General features: G+C 44.8%; 2 protein-coding genes across 2 annotated transcripts in view; both read right to left on the bottom strand.

The window, feature by feature from the left end:
- Positions 1 to 16550, bottom strand: part of LOC105903099 (mitogen-activated protein kinase kinase kinase 11) — a 39541-nt gene extending 22991 nt beyond the window's left edge. Inside the window, exon 1 of the mRNA XM_031584661.2 lies at positions 14484 to 16550. Coding sequence (XP_031440521.1) covers positions 14484 to 15234 — 751 coding nt within the window. The 5' untranslated portion in view covers positions 15235 to 16550. The remainder of the gene's footprint in view (positions 1 to 14483) is intronic.
- Positions 16551 to 19528: 2978 nt separating this feature from the next.
- On the bottom strand, positions 19529 to 27282 carry drap1 (DR1-associated protein 1 (negative cofactor 2 alpha)). The gene is made up of 7 exons (XM_012830868.3): positions 27101 to 27282; positions 25813 to 25885; positions 24767 to 24860; positions 23962 to 24087; positions 23464 to 23554; positions 21870 to 21958; positions 19529 to 21274 (listed from the first exon to the last, which is right to left on the bottom strand). The coding sequence occupies exons 1-7, from the start codon at positions 27140 to 27142 to the stop codon at positions 21106 to 21108; spliced, it is 684 nt and encodes a 227-aa protein (XP_012686322.1). The 5' UTR covers positions 27143 to 27282; the 3' UTR covers positions 19529 to 21105.

Below are 27282 nucleotides of genomic sequence, written 5' to 3'. Positions count from 1 at the left end.
GGCCCAAACCCCTCAACACCTACAGAAAGACACACACACGACAGCCAACACCTACAGAAAGACACACACACACGACAGCCAACACCTACATAAAAGACAAACACACACGACGGCCAACACCGAGATTCACTTCCTCATTTGATTGGATGTCTTGCGAACAAATAAGGAAAAGGCCACTCAGCCGCCTCGTGGGTTTCGCTTGTTGGGCGCAATCACCCTCACTTCCCCCAGTGGACAGAACCATTACCAACAGGAATGGGTAGGAAACACTGTCGTTAGGACAAACTTAAATGGAAGATGCCATGAGGATGGATAGGCTAGAGACTGGCAGAGTGTGTCACAGAGATGTGTAGGGTGCCAAGGTTGCCGCTGGTAACCGCCTCCCCAGCCGCCAACCGGTCCCTCCCTCCCTCCCACATTGACGCCATCCACAGGAAATGACGTCAATTGCAAATGGGTCCTTCCTCAAATTTTGGAAGAAGAAAAAAGGAGAAAGAATGGAAAGATAAAAAAGTACACTTGTGCTTCTGGTGTGTGGGCGGCAGGCTATTCTTTGAGTTGAGATTAACTGCAGGTCATTCACTTTCAGCCCAGAGATACAGGCAGGCTTGGAGAGGAGAGAGAGGATGGAGAGGAGAGAGAGGATGGCTGAAGGAGCTTTGAGTGTGTTGAGGTCTGTTGCAAAGGAGGCGTTTTGGTAGAGATAGAGTTTTTTTTAATCTTTTTATTTGGTAGAGATATAGTTTTTTTAGACTGGTAGATTGTTTCAATTGCTATTTTGTTTGAACTTTTACGTTTCTATGACAACTGCATCAAACACTGACAAAGAGCTAAAAAACTCTACACCTTCACTGCGCACTTCCCTCTTCACTGTGCTTGGGATAAAAAAAAAATAACAAGTGACTGTAAGAAGGTGCCCCTTCACACAATTGTCCAAATGTTGCTATTTATAGCAGGAATGCTCACAGATCGACCCCAGATGCTGCTCAAGCACCTGCCCTTAGCTCCTCTGACTTGATGAGTGCCCTTTTTGCAGATTTGTTTTCTTTTTCTAACTCACTATTTCACTATTAACTACGACATCAACTTTCAATTAAAAGTTTAAAAATATCTGTGCACAGCCCTGATTTCAGTTGTAGGTAGCATGGTTTCCAATATGCCAACACAACACATCACTCACAACACAACACAACACAACACAACACAACACATCATAACACAACACAACTGTACACAATCCTCAGTGTTGCAGCAAGCAAGTGTCTGGATGAGGTCCAAGCTGCAGTGACCTGTGGTGACTCACAGAAGTGCTCAGACAAAAAAAGGGCTAGAGTCTTTATGTGCTAGCTCTCTCTCTTTCTGTCTCTCTCTCTCTCTCTCTCTCTTTCTCTCCCTCTCTCTCTTTCTCTCTTGCTCTCTCTCTCTCTCTCACTCACTTCCTGTGTCGTGACGAGAGCATTCAAACTCTCTGCAGCAGCCCCTCCACCCCTTCTGATTCATTTAGTCACTTACATCCAAGGCCTTATTCTTATCTGTAAAAAGATTTCTTTCAAATCAGTTTCTGCTGAGTGCACATCTGTATGCTGTGAAATCACTGGAAGATTGTTTAGCACACATGCTCCTGTTGCTAAGACCGATAGCCACTAGCTGCTAACAACACCAAAAGTTTAGTTGGGTTTGGGATGTTGATGAAAGACCACAAACACTGATACAAATGTATATCTGAACTACACTGTAAGTGTACACACTCTAAATGAATATATGTAAATGTAATGCCTCTCACTTCCGTACTTCCTGTGCAGTGCTTTACTCCATCTCTCTGCTCTACCACAGGGTGTGTCTGGTTCACAGATAAAAGGGTTACTGAGTAGTCCGTCATCTGAGTTTTTAGACGGCAAGCGAGTTGAGAAGCTAGCCACAATGAAGCCAGCTGAAACAGCAGTTGAGTCTCACTCGGATCACAACGGCAGACTGTTTTTTCACTGTAGCCATGCGTTGACTTAGCTGGGCTCCCCTGTCCTTCTCCCACTAGAGGCGAGTCGATTAGCAAAAGCCGATAGCTAATGTAGTAAAGGATGTATGAGTCTTGACATTTCCACCACAGCAAGAGGAATGGCCCCTCTCAGCTTCCTTACTCATATCTCTAGGCATGGTGCCAAGATGGCAGAGAGAGGTAAGAAGGTTAGAGTCTGTTAATGTCTGATTAGACATTCTTAGAGAGAGAGAGAGAGAGAGAGAGAGAGAAAGAGAGCGAGAGACGGGACAGCTTTCCCAAAGAGAGGCAGTTACACAAGGATATGTTCGGTGGTTGTCATGGTAACTAGTATCTGTTTGCAGTTTGTTGTTGGAAAAACAACAACAATATCAACAAGAACCTGAGATGTTGCTAGTTTAACTCTTAAACAACACACATCATGCTCCAGAGATTGCATCCACTGATAACGTTTTCAATAAGGGTGTTTTGGCAAACACATCAGATTAAAAGAACTGAGAACAAACAACAAGTCCGGCAGCTCTTAAAGGGGTAACACTCATTGACCTGGGACAATAAGCAAATAGTAGGTAACTAATCCTTCTGGTAACTGTGATCAAATTTAAGTTGGAACTTTTCTGGTGCCTTGTGTTGTTTTCTCTTGTAACGTTACCTCCTGTAATCTCACTCATACTGGTCGTCTCCAAAGGCCTTCCAACCCCTTGCTGTGTCTCTCTAAACTTTGCCTTTCTCGCTCTCTCCCTCTCCAAATCTGTGCTTTTCTACATCTCTTCTTTTCATTCTCTCACTGTTTCACTCTCTCTCTCCCTCGCTCTCCTCCAGACTCTCTCGGTCGGTGCCGATTTATGCCCGTAGGCGAGAGGGAGAATTCCGGGAGGGGAGGGGGCTTTCCCCAGGAAGAACGAGAGCTTTGTCCCCGCAGGGACCATGCCACTGCCGCTCTGACTGTCTGCAGAGGAGAGAGAGAGAGAGAGAGAGAGAGAGGGAGGGGAGAAGGAGTGAAAGAGGGAGAGAACAAGGGAAGGAGAGAGTTGGGAACAGAGGAAAAGAGGGATAGAGAAAGATGGAAGGAGGTAGAGAGAGAGAGAGGGACAAGGAGAAAGGGAGAAAGGGAAGGAGAGAGAGGAGAGAAAGAGGTAGAATGAATGTGTGAACAAGGGGAGGAGAGAAAGAGGGAAAGACAGATATAGAAAAGACGGAAGTAGGTTGAGAGAGAGAGGGACAAGGAGAGAGGAAGAATGGGCAAAAGGAGAAGAGATGGAGGGATGGATGCGTGACCGGAGAGGAATGGAAAGGCGTCACACACTGAAAGGTTACTAGGTCAGACGAGGGCTTCATCCTAAAGCAACTTGAGAACCGCCTGACCGGTTATTACTGCTCTTGAGTGAGCCAAGCCTTTAAAAAGCATATGGAGATGTTGAGCTGTTTTATTGAATTGCAATTAAATTAGCAGTGGTTAAGCCATTAGGCCTGTTTGTTTTAAGAACATGGAACAAGGATGTAAAACACTAAGTGATAAATCTGAAGTTTCTTTAAGGTTAAAACACACACACACGCTAGCAAACAGTGTTAAATGTTACATCATATGAAATGTAATGTGTATATCTGCATGTGTGAATGCGAGTTTGTGTGTGTGTGTGCGTGTTTGTGTGTGTGTGTGTGTGTTTGTGCAGTGTGGAGGCAGTAAAGCTGGTCCCTTAGCGCTCTGTAATCAGTCACCTATTAACCCTTATTAACTGCTGCTCAGAGCTGTGTGTGAGTTGGCAGTGTGTGTGTGTGTGTGTGTGTTGGTGTGGAGCTGAGCTGAGCTGGTTTAACCCACATTGGTCCTTATTTCGGGAAATGCACCTCACCCCCACCTTTGGCACCATACCGTAACCCACACACACCTCACCTCCCCGCCTGGAGGTGCAATCAGGCTTTGGGGCATCTAGGTAGGGCGTGTGAAGGAAGAAAGACACGCATGGGAAACACACACACACACAAAACTGCGGTTGTGAATCCAGATATTTGGCTTCCAGACATAGGAGATATGAGGAGGATAAACAAGCAATCACACAGGCATACCAGTCACTTCAAGTCACCCACGACTACACATGCAGACTACCACCTATACACACACACACTAGGTTCTTATGTCTCATGTGTGGCTGTACCACACTGTTAGTGTACAGACACACACACACTCACAAACACTCACTCACACACTGTACACACATTCACTGTACACACACCCATCACTCACACACACACACACATACTGTACACACTCACACACTGCACACACACACACACACACACACACATTCACTGTTGCCTGAATCAATGAAGCGCTAATGTTTGACTAGCGGGGAGCACAGTGAGACTCACCTGTTTGCACACTCTAGCAGAGCTGCTCCTGCACAGAGAGCGGCCTGTCCACTTGTGCTCATCAGCACTGTGACACAGCCCATGGGGAAACTACCCACCCAGCTCACTCAATCATCCCCCAAACACACACACACACCCACATACATACATACACACACCGAGTAAACACAGAGAGAGTACACACAGAGTGCACAGGCAGACACACGCAAGTACACAGACGTGTATGTATACATAGATAAACACACACACACACACACACACACATTCACTCACAGACAGATAGACACACAGAGTACACACAGAGTAGACACACACAAAGCACACAGAGATGTGTGTATACACAGATAAACACACAATCACTCACAGACACACACACACACACACACAGACACACACAGGCACATACATACACAAGGCAATACAGACACACAAAGATGCATATACATACAGACAGGACACACACACACAAAGGCACACATACATGAAAAGAAGAAACACACACAGACAGCCAGGGAAGTGCCCCAATTTATGAAGAGTAAACACACATTAAAAAACGGCCGAACATGTGAGAGGCTGACTGCAGAGCAAATAACCTCCATGAACACCATGTGAAAACACTGCCGGGAAACAAGACCAGTCCAAAAAGGCACCAGTCTGAATCCCAGTTCTGCTGGAAGTTCACCACTCTGCCGAAGTCGGCTGGAAGTTGTGAGCTGTTGTTGTGAGCAGCGGGCAGCGCTGGAGGTTGAGGGGTCAGAGGGAGCGCTTTGGGAAGGATGTCAAACAACTCCGGGGCCTGGAAAAGTTTTATCCCAGTGCTGGGATTAGGAAGCTTCTGTCCAACTTCCTGTCCAACTTGACCTCATAGTGTCTCTTTTTTCCTTACTCTCTTGCTCTCTCTCTCTCCCTCTCTCCCTCTATCCCTCTCTCATCATCTCCTGTTATTCTCTCTGCTTTGGCCCAAGCTCGTTTTCAACAGGCTGCAAACAGTGCGCAGCATCCACGGCAACCAAAAGCACAACAGAGTGATGTTTTTTCTCACAACTTCGGATTTAGGCCGTTAACAAAGAATTCTCTCACCTTGTGTTGGATGTTTTTATGAGTGGCTTCAACGAGCTGTTTTGTAACACAGTCTAAACATCCAAAAATACACTACGACTCACTCAAACCAGTCAGCGCACAACAACGCAAGATCATAGCAACTCTCTTTTTTGAAAAATAAATAAAAAACAAACAACTAAATAAATAAAAAAACGATAGTGGGTTTTTGATAGAACCCTCACACACCCCGGAGGTGCTCCTTCCTGTCTCTAGGGTGAACCTGGGACCTGACTATGGGATTCCCTGGCCTGCTCCTCCACCACCATCAGATAGGGCGTCGTTTCCAAAATAACAACATAGCAACAGTACCGGGTGGGTGCCCCCATCTCACTCCCCAACCCCCCCTCGCCTGACGAGAAAATGCCACACGATGGAAAACCAGCTGACAGATGGCCTCGATAACCTCCCTCTCTCTCTCTCTCTCTCTCTTCCTTTCTCCCTCTTTATTCTTCTCCTCTCTCTCTCTCTCTCTCTCTTCCTCCCTCCCTCCCTCTCCCTCTCTCTCTCTCCCTCTCTCTCGTTCACATAGAGCTGAAGAATGAGGCATCACGGAAAGCTCCTTGTCAGGTTTTGACGTTGATGAATTTGGTGTCGCGTCGTTCAGGTTGGGGTCGAAGAAAAGCAAAGGAGCTAATTAGAAAAGTTTGGCAAGAAGTGCGCTACTGTATCCATGTTTGTGCACCTCGCTCCTCTCGACACAGGAAAGGTTTTTTGCCACGTCCGCACTCCCACTGTGCCGCGGAGCGATGAGTAATTAGAACCTGGAGTGACACTTGGCAACGGTAACCACCGACAACACTTTGCTGCCATTCAAATCTCCACATTATCAAATTCCAGCGTGTCATCGAAAGTCTATTTTGAGGTTGACAGAGGTCTCTAATCCACTTGCCATTAACAGCCAGCAATACATTTCCATCAAGAGGGTGATACAATTTTACTATGATTTGAAAATATATTTAGATTATTTAGAAATATATTTTATACTCATTCAAATTACTCTGTGATTATGCACTTTGACAAAACAATGTTTATATTGCATGTTTGTTACAACCGAAACAGATCATCCGGATATTCATGAAATGTTTCAAACACAAATTATAATCACATACAACATTAGTTATGAACATGTCATATAAACACTGTATAAAACGCTGCATAAACACTAAAGAAGCTTTAGTAGAATGACAACAAGGCTTCCATAAACTAACCATTAATGACATCAAACCCACCCAACATGACCTACAATAACTATATGCTGTAGCGGTCATCCTGGAGCTAATTGTCCTCAACAGTGTGTTAAAGTCAGAGGATTTGAATGGCAAATTAGCCTCCATCACATCTACCAGTACTAATGGCAGGCCAACGTTTTACATGACACTTGTATCTGTTGGCTGTGGTGATACCACTCTATTTACCCAGCAAGCATACACACTGCTGTAGCAACCTAGCTCACCCATGTTCTGTTCAACTGAACTAAGACCAGGAAGTAACGGTCCAGAAATACATTCTTGGAGAATTTTCTGCATCCAATTTAAAACTACTTTCAAAGTTTTTCCCCTCTTTGCTAAAATGCTGTTGAAGTGTGCAGTCGCCACCAGTATGGGAGAAATGTCTAAATGACCCACATGGGAAACGCTCGGCTGAATCTAGGAATGCTGGCGTGTGTGTGTGTGATCGAATGAGGGACTGCCTGTCTGTCTTTGTGTACATGTGTGTAAGCGTGTGTGCATGTGTGTGTTTGCGTTTGTGCGTGATCAAGTGAGGGACTGTCTGTGTGTAGATGTGTTTAAATACGTGTGTAACTGTGTGTGTGTTTGGGTGTGTGTGTGTGTGTGTGTGTGTGTGTGTGTGTGTGTGCAAGAGCGAGAGAGTGAGAGAGAGAATGAGAGCGCTGTGAGTGCAGGCTTTAAACAGTGGAGATGTTTTCAGTGCAGAGCAGCGAGGCCACGAATGAAAACATGCTGGTAGGCTGATGTATCAGATACTTGTCTCCTTGACGGGAGTGAGAGAGTGGTATGTGTGTGTGGGGGGGAGTGATTCTGCGGAAGAGGAGTGGTGTGTGTGTGTGTGTGTGTGTGTGTGTGTCTGGGAAGGTTCTGTGGATTGATCATTGATCTGAAATGTAACTGGGCTGCTTCTTGAGAGAGTGCAGTGAATCTGACTCTGTGAGCACTTGGCTTGGCACTTTCCCACGATTTTCCAGTTATCTTAGGAAGCGTGTGTGTGTGTGGGCCTGTGTGAATATTTGCCTTGTTGCCTGAATCTTGGGGCCAGATTATGTATGTTTTACTGTGCAGTGCTAGCCTACATTGTGTTTCTGTGGAGGCTTATGTCTGTTATTATTATTATGCAAGCTAGTCAGAGAGAGAGGGAGAGGGGGGAGAGAGAGAGAGAGAGAGAGAACGACGGAGAAAGAGACAATGAGAGTCTTTCAAAGTCAGAGAGTATGTGTATGTGTCAAAAGAATAGACACAGGGACTAAGGCAATGGAGAGAGAAAGATGGAGCAGGACAGTGAGGGCTTTGACCAACAACTGTAAAACACACGGACAGCATGGTGTCAGGCACTTACATTCTGAACAAATGAAGCCAAAGTTGGTCGGCCATATTGGCAAAATGGCAGGCAGAGCATGCGTAGTAAACAGAACCGACCATATTTGGATTTCTCCACCATTAAAAAAAATATATGTATTTCCCTTCCGGTAGATTCCCTTTCATTGAGCACATGCAGTCCATGTTTTTTTTTTTTACAGTCATTGGGTTTGACTAATAGTGAAAGAAATAAATGAGAGAGAAAGGGAGAGACAATGAGAGAGAGAGAGAGAGAAAGAGAGAGAGAGGGAGAGACAACGAGAGAGAGAAAAAGAGAGAAGGGGACCGTGAGGGAGAGAGAGTGCATAAGAGAGGCATAGGGGCATGAGAGAGAGCACAGGAGAACATAAGGGAAAAGAGACAGAGTGAGTGATATTTTACATTTTAATATTTGTATTTGTTTTTTTGTCAATGATGTGTTAACATATAGGTATAAAGAAAAATATGAGTGCATATATTTATTATTTATTTTCTTATATTGCAATATTGTATCCATAGGGCCAATCTGAATCTGAGACAGAGGGTCTGGGGCAGGCTTATGTTTCCCTGTGGGATTTAGTTAGAGGCATCTCTGTCCAGTGGTCTTTCCAGTGGTCTGTCTCCATGGCCTTCTACTCAGTCAGTCCACTCTCCTCAGAAAACCTGTCTAATCAGCAGCATCTCCTCCAACAACACGTGGCCTGTTTCACCACCACTGCCATTCAACAGAATTGCACAACATTCATCGTATTGTCGTGTCATATCGTTCACATACTGAACCAGTGTGTAGATAATGAACTAATTCAGCCGACACCGATCCCAACAATATAGTGAACAATTACAAGCTGATAACGGTCAGGTAATACATCTTTATGATCCCAGCAATGCTGACAACAGTGGCAAGATAATGAACTTATTAAAGGAGTAGTCCACAATTCTAATTCAATAAACGTTTTGTCAATTTCAGCAAATTGCTCCTAACGGTCGGGCCTCTAACTGTCCGTTCAGTGTGTGCACTCAAAACAAACTGGTGCTCATACAGAGTTCTGGCTCTTTAAACGGGAAACAAACACAATGGCTCAGACCGAGCCCTAAACAATTCCTCCCAATAAACACGTTGCTTCAGGAGCATGGAAGGGAGGGGTGTGGTTTGATTGGCTGAGCTCAATTGAGCTCAAATTTCAACAGCTTTTGGAATGGTGCACTCAGGCATCTTTCAGGCAACAAGGCTCAAGCCCAAGCAGTGAATTGAATTAAAAGATACAATCTGATCCAAGCTACTCTGAGACATGCGAGGTTCAGAATAACACTGGCAATAGAGCGGTCAGGAGGTCAACAGATGGACACCGCTGCAAGCACCAGTGAAAATGATGACTGGATTGACTCGCATGAGTTCTCTCCGTTTGACCCCGGTTGCTAAGTACTATTTCCACACTTGTCATCTTTGCTCCATTGCTAAATAGGTTTGCAGAGGGGCCGACTGTACACTGTTGACAAAGCATGCATTATCATGCCCTGTCAAACTTATCAGCCTCGTACAAAGGCATTTCATATCAACAAGTCAACCCCATCACCTGCCTGAGAAAAGGTTCCACTTTCTGAGAACAGCGCTGACATGGAGGGAGGGACCGTCCTGGCCTCTCATTAAGCTGCATCCAAATCATTGTTGGTACAGTTCCGCTTCTGAGAAACGTCAATTCAGACTAAAGAGTCACTTGTAAGAACTCGCAAACAAGTACACACAGATAACTGCTCAAAATAAAAGACACACACACACTCCCCAAGATGGATGGAAACAGATGCACACACACACACACACTGACCTCACTCACACACTCTGAACTCTTGGCACCCGCGTACGGTTTTTATGTTTTGTTTTTTTGTGCCACTCTTCTTTTTTTTATAAACAGCAGCTCTTTTCAAACGATGTGATGGCGGCTCACTCTGTTCTTCCTTTTCTCTCTTTCTCCCTTGCGCTTGGCTGCCTCTCTACAAGCATGTGCCTCTCTCTCTCTCTCCATCTTTCTCTCTCTCTCCATCTCTCTCTCTCTCTCTATGTCTCTCTCTCTCTCTATCTCTTTCTCTCCCTTCCTTACCTTCCCATGAACCCTGGCAGACCCGCGGGCTGGGGCTGAGACAAGGGCTGAGGGCCGGGCCCTGGAGCAGAGGCTGAGAGAGACAAACAAAGATACTGTGGAAACAAGCTGTAGCGTAAGAACCAGAGCCTTTACAGAGCAGAGACAACAGGCTTTAGGACTGCAAGGTGTGAGAAGGAATACAAAAAAGTCTATGTTGTTTCCCCATACTGGAACCTATGAAGGCTCTACATACATACGGATTAGGGATGGGCATAATTAATCGACGATCGATTAATTGATCATTAAGAATTTCCTCGATGAAATTATTTTTTCATCGATTAAAACTAATGCATGTTCTGTTGCGAAGTGTGCGTGTAATTTATTTATTTTAGGGCTGTCAAAGTTAACGCGTTATTCTATGAGATTATTGTGGCGGAGATTAATGCAATCAAATATTTGAACGCAGTTAACGCAACTTTGTTTACTTCCGGTGCGCGTTGACCCATGGCACGAAACCGCCCCTTGTCTGCAGTCAGTTAGATAGAAGAGACCGAGACGGTAGTTGAAGATGGAGAGAGCTGAGGGATTGTTGGGCGGAAAGTTTCTGTTTAAGAGGCAAAATGACAGAACAATCGACAAAACTAAAGTTGTATGTAGCATTTGTCAAGCTGAATGTAGCTATCACAGAAGCAGCTCGTGTTTAAGTTATCACCTTAATGCAAAGCACCCGACAGAAAGCAGTCCCAGGTTAGATGGTCGCCAACCACCACTCCACGACTTCTCTAGGAAATTAACTAGACCAGTCCGTGAAAAGGTTACCAACGCTGTAGCAGTTTAGGTTGCGGGTGACTGTCGGCCCATCAACATAGTTGAAGACGGTGGGCTGACTGAGGTGATTCGAATTGCTTCAGGGGACAATTCTTACGATTTACCGTCGAGGGGCACCATTGTGTCTCGCATACATTCCTTGGCTGATGGCGAGAGATCACGAAAAAAATACAATTAAACAACAGTGTCTAAAATACACGCTTTCTGAAGTGATTACTCGTTAATTTATAAGATTTAGTCTTTAGAAGAAAACAAACTTTTAATCACGATGAATCTAGATGAATGAATTTCAAAATGTGAGATTAATTAGTTAGAGAGAAAAAAAAACGAAGGTCAGTTGTGTTTATGAGCACCGGCTTCTAGTTGTCGGCTCCGCTGCTTAAGAGTACAGCAGCGCATATTTTCAAGTGTAACCATTGAACGGATCCCGTTTAACTGCCTCAAGAGTTGTCCATCTTGTAAGTTTAACTGCCGCAAGAGTTGTTCATCTTGTAATAAATATCTCAATGAGGAAACACGCTGTGTTTTTTCTATTTTCACTGCATTTTAATATAGCCTATAAATAGTGAATTTTAATATAAAAATATTAATGATTAATCGAAAATCGATCGTTAATTCTCCCGACGATCGATTAAGACAATTTAATCGAATGCCCATCCCTAATACGGATACATACGGATTCGTTTTTTTTTCAGTTGGCAGAACTTTGGCGTATCATCTTATGGCAAAGCTTTGCAAGTTTTGTTGAACAAGATCCGCATTGAACTTTCTACAACCAAAACACGAAAAATGTAAAGGGAACGTGTGTCATACACAGATTCAACACCCAGGGAGCAAACAAACTAGTAAAGGGAACGTGTGTCATACCTGTAATGTTTATCACTTCATGCCAACCAAATAAATGTACATGCAAACTGGGAAAATGAACCGTGTACATGGAAGGAATACGTGAACTATGTACGTTGGAGAAGTATGGCTGCTTGAGATCTTGTCTGTTTGATGGTGAACAGCAATGTCCAGCTTTTTGAAGTGCATCAGAAGGGAAACAAAAACACTAGGGCCAAAACCAACCCCCAGCTCTCTCCACAACACACACACACACATGGTGGGCGGGGAAAAGTACTCTGACACACTTACACACACAGAGAGAGACAGACTCAAACACACATACACACACACACACACACACACACACAAAAGACAACAGGATATTGCTTTCTTGTGCAGCTGAGCCAAAGAGACAAGTAAGGGCAGGTCTGAGACAAGGCTTTTCCCCCTGTCTTTCAGCCTCTCTCCCTCTCTTTTCGTAAAAGAATTAAAAAACAACAGACAAGTGGGGGCGGGGGGGCTAGGAGGAGTCTGACTGGGGAGGTGATAACATCTCCCATCTCCCAGCAGCACAGAGCAGGGTCTGTGTGTGTGTTCTCAGCCATGGCTGCATGTGGAGAACAAAACCCCACATGGATACCTCTGCTTTTTTGCACAACAAGCTGCAGGACAAGCTGGTGTTTTCCAGTTGTGGATCTGGCTCGGGGGGGGGGGGGGGGGGGGGGGGGGGGGGTTCCAGGGTAGAGGAAAGGAGGAAAGAGAAGGGGAGAGAGAGAGAGAGTGGAAAGGCCAGTGATCAGACAGTATGGTCAAAATTAAAATAAATTAAATTAAATTAAATAAAAATTCGACAAGTATGAGGTATGAGGATACATTCTTGGGTGAGGGATGGTTGGAGCCGGATCAGGGCAGAAAGATCGAAAGAAAGACCAAGAGCGAAACCATGCATCTGGTAGAGTGAAATACACAAACAGGTGAACACACATCCCGTAGGATGACCCCCTTCACAATACAAGTTCACACACATAGGCCTATAATAGGATAACAGTGTACCACGCATAGGAGCAGGATGAAGGAAACTCATGGGGCTACGGAGGAAGGATAAGGAAGGATAAGGAAGGATAAGGAAGGCTGAATCGGAGGTGGAGGTGGTTCTGGACACACCACTACATGGATGAAGGGAATGGTAAATGGTAAATTAACTGCATTTATATAGAGAGCCGATGCCAGATTAATGCCTCAGACATCTACCCATTCACACACCGATGGCAGAGGCTACTATCTAAGGTGGCATCTGCCCATTCATACACCGACGGCAGAGGCTACTATCTAAGGTGACATCTACCCAATCACACACCGATGGCGGATTAATGCCTAAGACATCTACCCATTCATACACCGATGGCGGAGGCTACTATTTTAGGAGCCAACCTCCACATCAGGTGCGGCTGGTGGTTCATTGACTTGCTCAAGGACACTTCGACACCTGGTGAGGAGGAGTCTGGATAGAACTAGCAACCGTGCGACTGCTGAACGACTCCTCTACCACCCAAATTCATTTTGGCAGCCTTTGATAGCACTTAAGATATGCTGTGTGTGCAATTTGTTTTTATTCTTTATTTCAACTGAATGGAACTATTAAAATATAGGAGTATGATGTGTTCACTTTTTATATTACAAATACTGACACACATTAAACCATCGTATAATAGCAATTTCTTCTTTGAGATATAAGGTTTTTTTAGCCATATTGTTCATTACTTGAATCGGTAGATGTGTATTAACTTGTTAATAAAAGCTGTGAACGCAATATTATCTGAATGTTATGAAAGAGAAACATGTAATACACTTTATATTACCTAACTTTACACTAGTCAGAAAGTTGAAACGTAAATAGTTAACAGCAACTGCTTTAAAACTCGAGACACTTTCATACACAAGTACGCACACGTCCACACTATTTACAAAGTCCATTCCGGTCTAAGTTAGTCTGGACCTTTTGGACCTTCTCTTGACCTTTGCTCTTCAGCTTTGCCTCCTTTATCAAGCAGCTATTTTTCATCCGTTTTGGAGTAGCCTGAGCGGCATGAGTCATTTTTAGATGCCAGCTCCTCTCTGGTGTAGGGCAGTGTACGAACTACTCTGAATGATTAACACAATTTCTCCATGCTTTTGAAGGGAGCTTACGAGGGCAAATTCGAGGTTGACAGAACAAGACACAGCAAAACTGGGCCCTTGGCTCGAACGATGAAAAAGTGTCCCCATTTCTGCCTCTCTCTTTGTCTCCTACATTTTGGAAAGGAAGTAGCCCAATTAATAAAAAATGGGCCATTTGTTTGGCATCACAGTCAGTTTTGGTTGTCTAGACACGGGACTGAGTTTTTGGCTGACAGTAGAGTGATTGACTGAAGATCTTACACTACCGGGTTCACTGGGTTGAGTTGCCCAAAAGAACCAACGGCAATCATAAACCAAAGGACAGAAGAGTACCTGGGCAACATGGTTGACTGAAGTATCAAAAGAAAAAGAAATCTGGGAAGGCCTACACTTCCTGGTATCTTACAAAACAGCCCAACTGTTATGTAGTTTTCCCAAGTAGGCTACATAACAACAACAAAAAACAATAGAATCTTGATCTGTAAAATGTGAAAAATAAACATCTACCTTAAAAAAAAAAGTTAATCTTGCACACAGAAACACGTGCGATGAACTTACTGTTGTTTGACTTCAGGTCCCTGTGGATGACGGGCACAATGGCCCCGCTGTGGAGGTAGAGCATTCCCTTGGCTATCTGCACGGCCCAGTTGACAAGGACGTGCGGGGGGATGCGACGTCCGGCCAGGGCCCGGCTCAACGGGCCACCGGCGGCGTACTCCATAATGAGGCACAGGTTTGGTTCCTGCAGGCAAACCCCTTTGAGGGCGATAATGTTCGGGTGAGTGAGCATGGCAAACAGCCTAGCCTCCTGCACTACATTTTGGGCTGTGACGCTGATGTCCTCGTCCGGGTCTTGGCGGGCAGCCTTCACGGCCACCAGGTCCCCTCTCCACGTCCCACGGTACACCTTACCGAAGCCACCCACGCCAATAACCTCTTGCAAGCTTAGATCCCGAAAATCCACCGCCTCGGGTTGAAACTCGGCCACAACTGCTGGGCCGACCACTCCGCTGCCCTGCAGTTTGCCATAGCCGCTTGGCTTGAAGGAGACGTAGTTCGATGGGAATATGCCAACCTTATTGTTTACCTTACCCGCCCACCAGCCCTCATCTCCGGATATCTCCGAGTCTCGTGACAGCACTTCGACCAAGTCACCTTTGCGGAGGGTGAGCTCGTCGTTGCCAGACGCTTCATAGTCGAAAAGCGCGGTCCATACAGGATTGGTAGAGTTTCCCTTTTGCGACTGTTCGAGATTTTTCCAGTTCGACAGCGAGCCTGCTCGAGATAATATGTTCTTCAGTGGCTCCATGGAACCTACGTAGATGGGTTAAACCGGGCTCGATCTTGTGAGATATTGAAAATAAAGTACAAACGCATACTTTATAACTCCGCTCTCCCTGTCCTCTGCGTTTAGTGGGCTCATCGGGGACTTGTAAAATCCCCTCCGAAGCCAGGCAAGCAAACACAGAGTCGTGTTTAGCTGTAGCTGAACTGATATCACCGAAAAGAGCAGACATGGAATGCATATGTCTCCATATAAAATGACAATGATCAAACACAAGGGCTCACTGTGTGCAAGAATTTGGTCAACCGTGCCAGTGCGTAAAAAGGCATGATTGACAATGCTATTCCTGTTAAGAGTTCGTGTTGTACATTGTTTCCTGGTTATTAGCCTGATTATATTTTACCACTGCACATCCAATGTGTTTACTAGTTAAAACTGCAAACCGGAAATATTCATAAAAATCCTGTTTAGTCTCTAATCATAAAATAACTCTGGGAATGTCTCTATTGCAACAACGCAATTGCAAGAATCACAATGCAACAACATAAACCAAACTGCTCTAAATGTTGAGTGATAACGCATTGTCTGGCGAAGTGACCGAAATAATCCCAGCTCGATTCAGTTGTCCATCTAGAGTTTTCTGTATTTTTAGTCGTTAAGTGCCGTGGCCACCACAAGCAGGAAGCGGAGAGAAGTCGAGAAGAATGGCAGGAAAAGAGCATTGAGTTTTGCGCTCCCGTGCTTTACGGCAAGTTGGTCAGCTCTTTCACAAAGTGGGTAACGGTCCTAGCCGAAAACAACCCTGTTTTCAGTTATACTATTCCGACACTTCTTGCATCTTCAAGGTGCCATCGTGTGATTGTTGAGCAGATGAAGGACGCTGTCAAGTACTTGGACGATCACATGAAGAAAGTGAAGTTTCTTTCCTTCGAGTTTTCTGAACAGGAAGGACCATACAAACCGACTTGGTCTATTTTTTGAAGAGAAACACACATCCAGCGGACAGCATTTACTTCCTCAAATCCTCTGACAGTTCACAGACTAAATCCAAGATATTCGTGAGCTGTTAAAGACAGATATCTGGAAAATCGTTGTTATCTTTTTGTAGGTTTGTTATGTTCCCGTTCCTTCTAACGCCTTCTCTCGTCCCGTTCTCTCACCACACTACGTCCGTGCTTACAGTCAGCGAGAGGGTGGGGTTTCGCACGCTTTTTTTTCTCTCTCCCAGCAGGAAAAGAATCAGATGACAGACACAACGCGATTCTCGTCTCCATCGTCTCCTCCCTCCATACGCTGATAACAAATGCCCTATCAAAGGCAGTCCTTCTCTTCGGAGAAAGGAACAACTTAAAACAAACGACATTACACATTTCACCCGCCCAGTTCCAGTAATTCACGGGATTATACTTACTTACTGCACCTAGCTCATGACGTGGCTGACTAACAGGCTAAAGGGAACAACACACCAGAGAAAAAGTGTAGCTTCACCTGCTTGCAAACTCGACACTTTACCCGATAAGTGTACTGAGACAACTGCTCTGCGCTCCCCATAAATGCCCCATAAGTGACATACCAAAGTGCATTTTTGTGTTCTTTGTCCTGGTCACTAAAATGGTCAATCCTTTTACACTTCAGCTGCAGCAGCACTGTTTGAAAGGTCCAAACACATGTGTAGTGCAGTCAATATACTCAGTGACTCAATAGTGGGAATTCCCAGTAGTCAATACTCTTGACTAGACACCTTATCAGCACTACATATGAATGGAAAGTATGAGACCGCTGATAGATCAAATGCAATGCTGATCTTAGTAACACGTGGACTACCAAGTTTAGTTCATTCACTGGTTAATAACTGCTGGGCTGTAACCAAAATTGATTTAAGCATCACTTCAGCCCGCCCTGTTGGCACTCACAGGGGTCCAAACTGTAGCAGTGTATGTATGTCACAGAGAGGGGTGGGGAGGGGTTTGACCTTTACTTTTACGTGGTCACAGGAAATGGTGTATTTCCGTCTCCGGCCCTTTTGATTGCGGTGGCTCCTGCTCTCACAGCACAGGTGCTTGTCTGGTTCTCTGCTGCCTCCAACCCCCTCCAGACCCTCTAACTCCAATCCCGCCGGTCAACACCCCCCCCCCCCACCACCACCACCCCTCTTCCTCCCTAGCAGTGGCTGGGCGCTGACTCATCATGTCTGCAGGAAGGATGCCGTTGTTTTCATGGCCTGGTGGTGTGTGAGAAAAAGAATATGTGTGTGTGTGTTTGTGTGTGTGAGTGTGTGTGAGTGTGTGTGTGTGTTTTCATGGCCTGGTGGTCGCAACAACGTGGCCAAACTCGGTGCACACTCTCAGCAGCTAACGGCTAAGGGGAAGAGAAGAATGAAGAGACAATGTGTGTGTGTGTCTAAAGTCAGAAGCCATTCTGTACTGATTCCGTTCTATGTAACTTTGTTCAAGCCTCATAGCCGAGTTTCATCTCCATATTCAGCATTTAGAATGCTGAGGCTAGTTTCACATTCAGAGGCCAAAGGTTCAAATGAAGTGGTTTAGTGTAATTAAGGAAATAGTATAAGGCTTCCATTTTGAATCTATGCACACTATGCACTGGTTAGGGCAGGCTTCACTGTGCAGGTCCATGTCTGCGCATGGATCTCTTTGTCTTGAAAGGATCTCTTATGTGATCTTACGAGAACTAAAAGTCATCTGTGTGTAAGGTTACCTCTGGTGGTATACATAGTGCCATTGTATACACCAAGGCTTGTCTTTACCTCCCAAAAAAAAGTGGGATTGTCTAGAAGAATTCCTGTTGATGAGACTGGTCAGCCAAAATACTTAACGCCATAGACGACGGTAAAGGGGGCTTTGGATAGTTAGTGATTTAAATCTATTTATTGGGTAAAAGAAGAAATGTTACTCCATCAATGGCGCCCATGTAGCCCTACTGATCTGTGCTCCATCTGGTTGTCTTAGTTACACATGAGCGGCAAAGGAACATGGTGTGAAATTATTTTGTGACTCACTGCAGTTTTCTACAACCCCCCTTTGGGGATCAATAAAGTTATCGCTACATATCCAACCATCTCATCAAATCAAATCAACCACTCTCCAAAGCATGCTGCTACAACACTAAGCTGGTGATACGGCCCGGCAGCGTGCTAGGCTGGCGCTCCTGCCCAGTTGGCGAAAAAAAAAAAAAGCCAAAGCCCTTGGCTTTTTTTTTCTGTGGCCAGCCCTACTCTTCTCTTCCCTTTCCCTTTAGACACCTGGTGGCCATCTTTCACCTTTTCATACTACAAGTGGCTTACTCTCGTTTCCCCAACCGCAGCTGTGTGCTCCGCAAGCTACACAATAACCCCCAATGAAGTAAAGCGTCATAATGTAGTCACTAATGAGATATAAAAGGAAACAGCAGATTTTGGTTTATATGCTGACCAGTTTGTGGCTGCACTAGATGGGAAACATCTGTTTGGGCTATTATGGCATAGAGTGTGTAATGAAAAACAGCTGGTTCTTCACTTCACACTTTAATAAAATTAGCACTTTTCACTTTTTATGGCTTGTGAGGTTTACAAAAAAAAAAAGGTAACCTCTGGCTTTCTACAGAAATGTGTTTTACTACGCCCAAGTGGCACACAGTTCAGTCAGGCCTCGTCCGAAGAGTCATAGCCTCCATTTGACTTGGGAGGGAATGCGGTCGTCTGGGTGGGACGGAGAGAATCAATAACCGTGCTGACGGAAGTGCCGTGGTGCTGCGAATGAGTGGGGCGACGGCCGGCACGATGTGGCACTCAGGTGCGAGTTGCTGGGAGCAAACTGGCAGACTGTACCCGACAACCTGTGGAGATATTTCTGGAAGGTCGGGGTGGGGTGTCGAAAAGCAAACACCACACAGCCCTGGTGCTGAAGAGGGAGTAGATAGAGTGTGGATAACCTTTTCAATGTAGGTCAATATTTACTCACATACTTTTCCTCTTTCAGAGAGACAGACATACAGCACACACGCTCACACACACACGTCAAACGTGTGTGTCTAAGTCAAATACAGTAGGACTCCACAGATGCGTTGTCAGTAGCTACCCATGGATGTTTATCCAAATGTATATGCTAACACACAGTAGGAGTCCTAATATAGACTAGACTACATACTACCCTGTGACTGGAGACTTTAACCATGTAACAAGCTGACAGAAAAAAATAAACAAATTTACCAGGTTATATATTGAAATTTCAAATTTATTTCACCCATACAAAATAAAAAGAATGTTAAAAGTTTACATACAACTTCAAATCGAACATTTTGAGGGGGGGGGGGGGGGGGGGGGGGGGGCAGAAATACAATTGGAGGGGTCGGGGGGACTTGCTGAGCAGATTAAAACAATGTAAAAGAATAGGGAACAGAACAAATGTAATGTAAATATCTAAACGTCTCTATGTTGAGGTACATAAGAAGACTTAAGTGAGACTTCAGTGTTGTAAATGACCTGGGAGAGCAACTAGCTTTGAAACAGGGCCTCACCAGGACCACATCAGGGCCACATCAGTGCCAGATCAGCCCCCAGTCCGAGCCAATTCTGAACCCGACTTGCCGGATCGGCCATGTTCACATACGAGTGCCTGCTCCGTTCTGCTCAACCAATGAAAGCCAGTGTGGCTGTGACACAAGAAAATAAACCACAACGGAAACAATATTGAAGTAAAATCCACTTTTGAGCAGCATGACTGAGGCGATAAATCCCAAAGTGAGCTTTTAAAAAGTTTACTGTTTGCACCTCGTGTTGCCTTGGCGTACACACACTGATACTCCTCCTCCTTAGCGGAAGTAGGATTCGAGTTACGGTTGACAGGGGGATTTCATAATAAAAAACAATTTACAATACAACAGCATAGAAAAGGCGTTGGAGAATTAATTTAGTGAATCCATTCTTTTCTCTGTCGTGAAGATTTCAGCCAGCTCACGAGACGGCAAAGAGACTGGCACTGTTTACATTTCCTTTTTCAGATCTGCCAGGAAACCTTCAACAAGACAAACTGGGAAACTGCTCCTATTTCTCAGGGTGTATGACTGATCGTTACAACATTGTGGCAACATTTGTACAGCCAATACACCAAGATGAAAATGAATTATTTAAAATTCTTCTCTCCTCCATTATGAGGAGTAGATGTGTGATTTTTCCAGTGTACTGGGGACACTTGTTTTTCTTTTTCTTTTTTTTTTTACGCAAAGCAGAGCAGCAATGGCTCTATAATAAACAGTCGGGAATGGGGTGATATGTATAGCTTCTTTTCTTCTGTATTTGTTTCTTTCCTGTTTAGGTGTGCATTATGATTGGTGGAAACTAAAGGAAACACAGACAAAGTGCAAACTAAAAAGGAGGTATCCTAAACTAATCCAGAAGGTTGGCCCTCCATGTCTAAATTTCTGTTATTACAACAAGAAACTTACTGGATTCTGGATTCTAAACGTTTTCTTTTTTTTGTCTCCTTCCTGTCTTCCTGCTTCACAATAAAATAAGAATTAAAAACAATAACAAAAAAAAAAAGAAAAAAAGAATGAAACAGAGAAACTCAAAAACACATTAGCTAATATACAACCAAGTCTTAAGTCTTCACATGGAGACTGCTGCTCATCCTCTACAGTATCAAGAAATCTCTTGTGTTCAGTAGAGGGAGGGGGGACACACACAAAAAGGTGTAGGGGTTGGGGGGGGTTTCCTTGCATTGAAGTTACCACTTGCGGTCATCCAATCCCCCACCAAAGACGCCCTACACAACCCTATACGAGAGCAAAGCAGGCAGCCAGACGAGAGAAGAACCTAAGAGTAAAAGAAATCGTAAAAGAGTAGGGGGAGGTTTTGGAGAAGGGAGAGAGGAGGTGAGAAGGAGGAGGAGGTGGGGGGAGCTAAGAGTCGTAGTCCTCGTCGTCATCTTCCTGATCGGGGTGGGGCACGGGGGCAGTGGGTGGCGCGGTAGCCATCAGCGAGGGGTGGGGGGCAAAGGAGGCCGGCTGCATGGGGGCCACACCTCCCGGTAATGTGCCCATGTGCGTGTACTGTGGGGCCATGTCGTGACTGCAGGAGGAAGGGGGAGAGAGAGGAGGGGGCAGACGGAGGGAAAAAGACAGTTAGACAGGCAGTCACAAAGACAGTGAGGTCACACAGAAAGTCATTAAACCCAAAGACAGATAGAGAGAGAGACGGGACAGCTTTCCCGAAGAGAGGCAGTTACACAAGGATATGTTCGGTGGTTGTCATGGTAACCAGTATCTGTTTGCAGTTTGTTGTTGGAAAAACAACAACAATATCAACAAGAACCTGAGATGTTGCTAGTTTAACTCTTAAACAACACACATGCTCCAGAGATTGCATCCACTGATAAAGAGAGAGAGAGAGAGAGAGAGAGATACATACTCATTTATTCTCATTCATCTTGCAAGGATGCAGGCACAAATACTTTACCCATGTCATAAGCCTTACGCATAGTCTAAAGTCACTTGCACAGTAATATCTATGCACAGAAGCCACCACAAAGGAACGCACAGAATGTGACCATGTACAAGATAACAATGGGAAGTTCTTCACAAGACAGCGTGCACATACAAGCACGCTGACACACTCATGTGTGACCGACACAGGTGGATGGGCAGGGTCAAAGGTGGAGCCTCACCTGTCGAAGTGTGATGCTGACTGCTGATTGGTGCTCGACTGGGAGCCGTCCTCCTCCTCGCCATCTGTCTCGCTGTCTTCCGAGTCCTCCTGTTGCCATGGAGACGTGGATGCATTAGCATTCGTTCAGAAGTTTACTTTTGCACCCGTTCAAGCGGCTGTTAGGTTTCCCATGCAATGTGACAAAGTTTCACAGGACTTCACACCTAGACTGGACAGGTGGGGCAGCTTCCTAGATCATACCTGCATACACGCTGGCCAACAATACATCTGAAGTAGGCCTAGGACTGCCTTATCTCAACCACAGATATGCTAACCTACAAAGTGTCTTCCGTTGTTAAATTCCTCAAATTCAGTGAACATGTCTGTGTCACACAGCACTTCTGGCAGTACCTGCTGCTCAAAGGCCTGACAAACAAGTATGGTCCACTGAAAAAAACCTGTTTGTGCGGGTCATTCACAAGTGCATACAATTATGGATGATTCAACCGATACCAAAAGCGTTGACACCAATTAGGCTCATATCTACTCCTACTCTTTATTATTCACTTATTCGAGATGCCCCCTCTCCTTTATTTACATCAGGCTACCTCTGACTCCATCTACTTCCTGCCACACTCCTCTCATGCTGCCTGTTATGTGAACAAAGGGCATCAGATGATCTGGGCCACTCACTGTAAGTTGCCAGAGCCTATTGGAGTTGCCTATGTTCATGGGCCATGGTTCAGGTGCCCAATCCACCAATGGGAGGCGCTGTTGCGGCGTCAGGGACAGAAACCCTAGCCATCTGTCCCACCCACAGTCAGTCATAATCACAATGCCACTTCTGTTGTTATGAACGCGTGATGAAGCTGAACAAATTGCTATTGACTCAAACCCCTGCAGTGCTAGTGTACCCTGCAGTGCTAGTGTAACCTGCAGTGCTGTGCTAGTGTAACCTGCAGTGCTGTGCTGTGCTAGTGTAACCTGCAGTGCTGTGCTGTACTAGTGTAACCTGCAGTGATGTGCTAGTGTACCCTGCAGTGCTGTGCTAGTGTAACCTGCAGTGCTGTGCTGTACTAGTGTAACCTGCAGTGATGTGCTAGTGTACCCTGCAGTGCTGTGCTAGTGTACTCTGCAGTGCAGTGCTGTGCTGTGCTGTACTAGTGTAACCTGCAGTGATGTGCTAGTGTACCCTGCAGTGCTAGTGTAACCTGCAGTGCTGTGCTGTGCTAGTGTACCCTGCAGTGATGTGCTAGTGTACCCTGCAGTGCTGTGCTAGTGTAACCTGCTGTGCTAGTGTACCCTGCAGTGCTGTGCTAGTGTAACCTGCAGTGCTAGTGTAACCTGCAGTGCTGTGCTAATGTACCCTGCAGTGATGTGATGCGCTGTGCTAGTGTAACCTGCAGTGCTGTGCTAATGTGCCCTGCAGTGATGTGCTGTACTAGTGTAACCTGCATTGTGTGACAGCACAGTCCTCGGGCATGGGGGGCGCGTGTCTATCACGTCTCCTAAGATGTGGCCACCCACCAACAGCATTAGTACTCACTGTTCTCCAGCATGGATACGTCTATGAGAAAGCGCTATACCGGCACGCTAGTTTTTATTGTATTTACCTCCTGCTCAGATTCTGTGCCTGACAGCTTCTTATCTTTGCCCTTGGCGCCTGCACCTCCATTCTTGCGACCTGATCCTGGCTTGCGACCTCTGAAAGAAAGTGGAAAAGTAACCGAGTGAGATAAGGACAAGAGAGCAAAATGATACCGTTAATACCTCATCGTTATCTCTGTACGATCCCCTGATGTTAACATTAAAAGAACAGGTAAGGAACAACTCAGAGAAGACTCAAAATTATAATCAACTACATATGAATTACTGAATCACTGGACCCCTTTAATATTTCATCATTCATGATCATCTCTTTTATATCTGCACCTGTGCAATATCTGTGCATATTTAAAAAAAAAAATACTTTAATTAAAAAAACAATAATAAATAATGAAAATAATGAAAACAATTCAGACCCAAAGACTCCAAAGGAAAAGTCTACACACAAACACACGCATCTTTACTGGACCCACAACTCCTCTGAGGCCACGTCCCCCTGGCCTTACCTGCGCGGGACCTTCTCCCCGGGCCCTTCCGTGTGGTTGTCCTCCCCCTCCCCCTGCATGTCGGGAACGGCTGCCACCAGATCCTTCAGGAAGTCAAACTGTTGCTCCAACTCGATGCACTGCTTCCTATGGACGAGAGGAGGGATACATTTATGGAGATGGATGCACAACCTGGTCCACTTACCTATGAATTCTATGACATAGGGCTATTAATATCATACAAGTATATACAACACATTTAATATTAATAAATAATAATAAAATAATTACATGGAATATTACCATTATCCCCTTTTCAGGATACATTTACTGGCAATTTGATGTAAAGTGAAGAACTGTTTGGAACTTGGTGAATGAAAGCTTGAAATAAAGTAGTAAAAAAAAGATAAGTATATACAACAGAGTCAACAGCACTCGGTTGACTGTGTTTGACCGGTAAAACTTGCATATGCATAGGAACAGGCTGAAATGCCTCCGTGCTTTAAAAGGTACAGTCCTTGATTCTGGCGAAAGGTTGTTTATATTCGAGCTGAACAGGCAATCGAATTACACCCCTCCCTTCCGTGGTGATCGGCTGGAAGAGAGTATAGTTCGGTGCAAGCCACTTTGTTTGTTTACCATTTACAGAACCAGGACTGTGTACTAACACCGGATTGTCTTTCAGCACTATACACAGAAGAGACAGCTAGACAGTGAGAAGCAGTTCGATGGATCAGAATGCTGACAGATTTCTCTCAGAGCTCAGTGCAGGGCCCCTGAGTGTGGACATGGAGAAAAGGGTAGAGAAGGAGGGAACAGGACTTACAAGTGTGACGTGGTCATGGTCTTGGCGTTACGAGACTGTGTGACATGACATGCTTTCGTCAGGAGCGACTCCAGGAAGAGCTCCAGGGCCCGCGCTGAAGGGGTTCTCAGTCAAGGACGTTAGGGAGAAGGGTGTACACAGGTCTCTGTGTGCGTGTGTGCGTGTGCACATAACAGGTTTTTTGCATGTGTGCGTGAGCGAGTGAGTCTACTTTAAACTTTTGCTGTTTGCATTTAAAGCATATTTAAAGCTTTGAGCATATCTCAGCGACATCTTATACGACCCCACTGTCTTCCTAGAGCACTAAGGTCATCCAAAAGCTTCTGCTTACCATCCCAAACAGTCGCCTGAGGCGTAAACGTGATCATGCTTTTTCCGTCGCCAGGCCCAAGATGTGGAACTCCATGTTCAATCAGCCCCCACCATCAAATGTTTTAAGTCTGGGCTATTCTCTGGCTCTCTAGGTGTGTTTATGTGTGCTTTTGTCCTTGTGTTAGTAATTTTCTGTACTCTTCACTTTTTACTGTGTAAATCACTTCGTTCAACTGCATGTTGTTTTTAAAATGTGCTATACAATAAGACTAATTTGACTGAACTTGTCAGGGAGAAGTCTTGTGTGAAACTATCCAGAGATCAACATGGGCTTAATCAGCTGATGTTCACAATGATTACTATGTTCAGGACTAGCCTAATATTTTGCGAGTAGAAAACTATTTGTCTACTTGAGATCTGATCTACCCTACCCCCCCCCCCCACCTCTACAGTGAAATGGTCCAAAAAGCACCCTGTGATCTTAGAGTTGCATTTAATATGTCAGTACTCGCTTTTCATGTTGATGTCTACCATAATTAGTTAAATTACCTGATCAACAGACTTCTTGCAAAACAATAGACATTCCCCCTGTTTTGTTATGTCATGCACTACTTCTCCTTATAGACTGTTTTAACAGTGCGCAAAACTGTCAAATCTATCCAAGGCAGTGGTACAGAGGATTCCCTAGTGATTGGCAGCTCTCGTCAGCAGGAAGGTGTGGAGTAAGAGGATACAAATTATAACTGGAACTGCAGCAGCAACTTTGCCTATCTCCTCATCCGTCTGCATTATCTTCTTAATTCTGGCCTACAAGTGGCAATGAAACCTCGTTAGAATGATACACACAGACACAAGAACAACAACAACATAGTTTGAAACAAGCCTATAACGATCAGCAATAAGGGACCAATTCAAAGCAATCAGATCAGAGGAATATCCCAGGATTATTAAGAAGCTTTCAATACGTTTACCAAGTGTGGTGTTTAAAGGGGCATGGAAGGAAGGCTGACTGGTGTCTGCAAAGACTCATAGGAAACAGCATTGCAAGGCACAACAACTCTTCCAATTCCCATGCATTTTACTTTAAGTTAAGTTAAGGCCTGTATGTTCCTCTACTGGCTTACTTATGGTATACATCCTTGCAATAACTGTACCGGCCTTCACCATTGGCAACAGGTGTTGCTTTTGGTTTTGATGGGTACCTTTAAATTATTTGGCTAACAAACTTTGTAGTCAACTGGGTAAAGGGCGTGAGCCCAGAATCTACGAGGATTCTAGTAATGTTTAACTACCCTTATTTGTACCCTGTAACTTTTCTGTACATTTCACATAGTATGTTAGACTGCCTGACAAGATGTACCAGTCTAACACAACAGGTTTTCTTTTCCAGTTACAAGCTAGCACTGATACAATAAAGCTACAGTTAACCCTGGTGTTTGCAACGTTAAGTAACAACAAACTACCTTCAGCAGCCTAGTCAGAACTGACGAGGCTGAGTAAGGTTTATGGTTTGAATCCACAGAGGTTGGATCTTTCTAAATTAAGCACAATGCAGCAAAGTTGTAATTCCACGGTTGAGGTACTACTCAGATAGCCAAGTAGCTAAGCTAATATGGTATTGCCGAACTAACGTGGGCACAGGCAACCGATAAGGCTACAGGCTAACCGTTAGGTAAATGGCCCAGCTAGCTAGCCATGTAGCTTTGTTCATTACATTCATGAGTCCTAACTCTAACGCAATATCTTATTGCCTGCTTACTTCCAAAAACATTGTTGATTCTAGAAACACCGTTAGTGTAGCATCGGAGCGAATACATATAAAATACTGTTTCAAGTATACAATGACAGGAATTCCACATTTCATCATGCAAGAACACCAGGTAGCATTAAGAAGCGCTAACTAGCACAGCTAGCTTGTCGTTAAGGCCCCACTAATCTCGCCCGAGGATGCTCTCATGTTCTAGCGATACTTCAAACGTTGGAAATGCTTCAGTTAATTGACACTGTAAAGCTAAAACTTACCGGAGGGAATCTGGCATTGTATTTCTTCTTCTTGCTGGGCATTTTATAATATCCTACACAGAGATAGTCCAACTACTTTGTTTTTATTTCCCCTTACTCCAAACACAGATCTCGGAAACTAGCGAGATTGCTGATGTCAGTACTGTCGTCAGACGAGAATATCTGAAAAGGATTCCACTGGG

The sequence above is a fragment of the Clupea harengus genome, chromosome 18 (assembly GCF_900700415.2).
Source record: "Clupea harengus chromosome 18, Ch_v2.0.2, whole genome shotgun sequence".
Taxonomy (NCBI): domain Eukaryota; kingdom Metazoa; phylum Chordata; class Actinopteri; order Clupeiformes; family Clupeidae; genus Clupea; species Clupea harengus.
The sequence above is the reverse complement of the archived record's forward strand: the minus strand, read 5'-3'. Positions and strand labels throughout refer to the sequence as shown.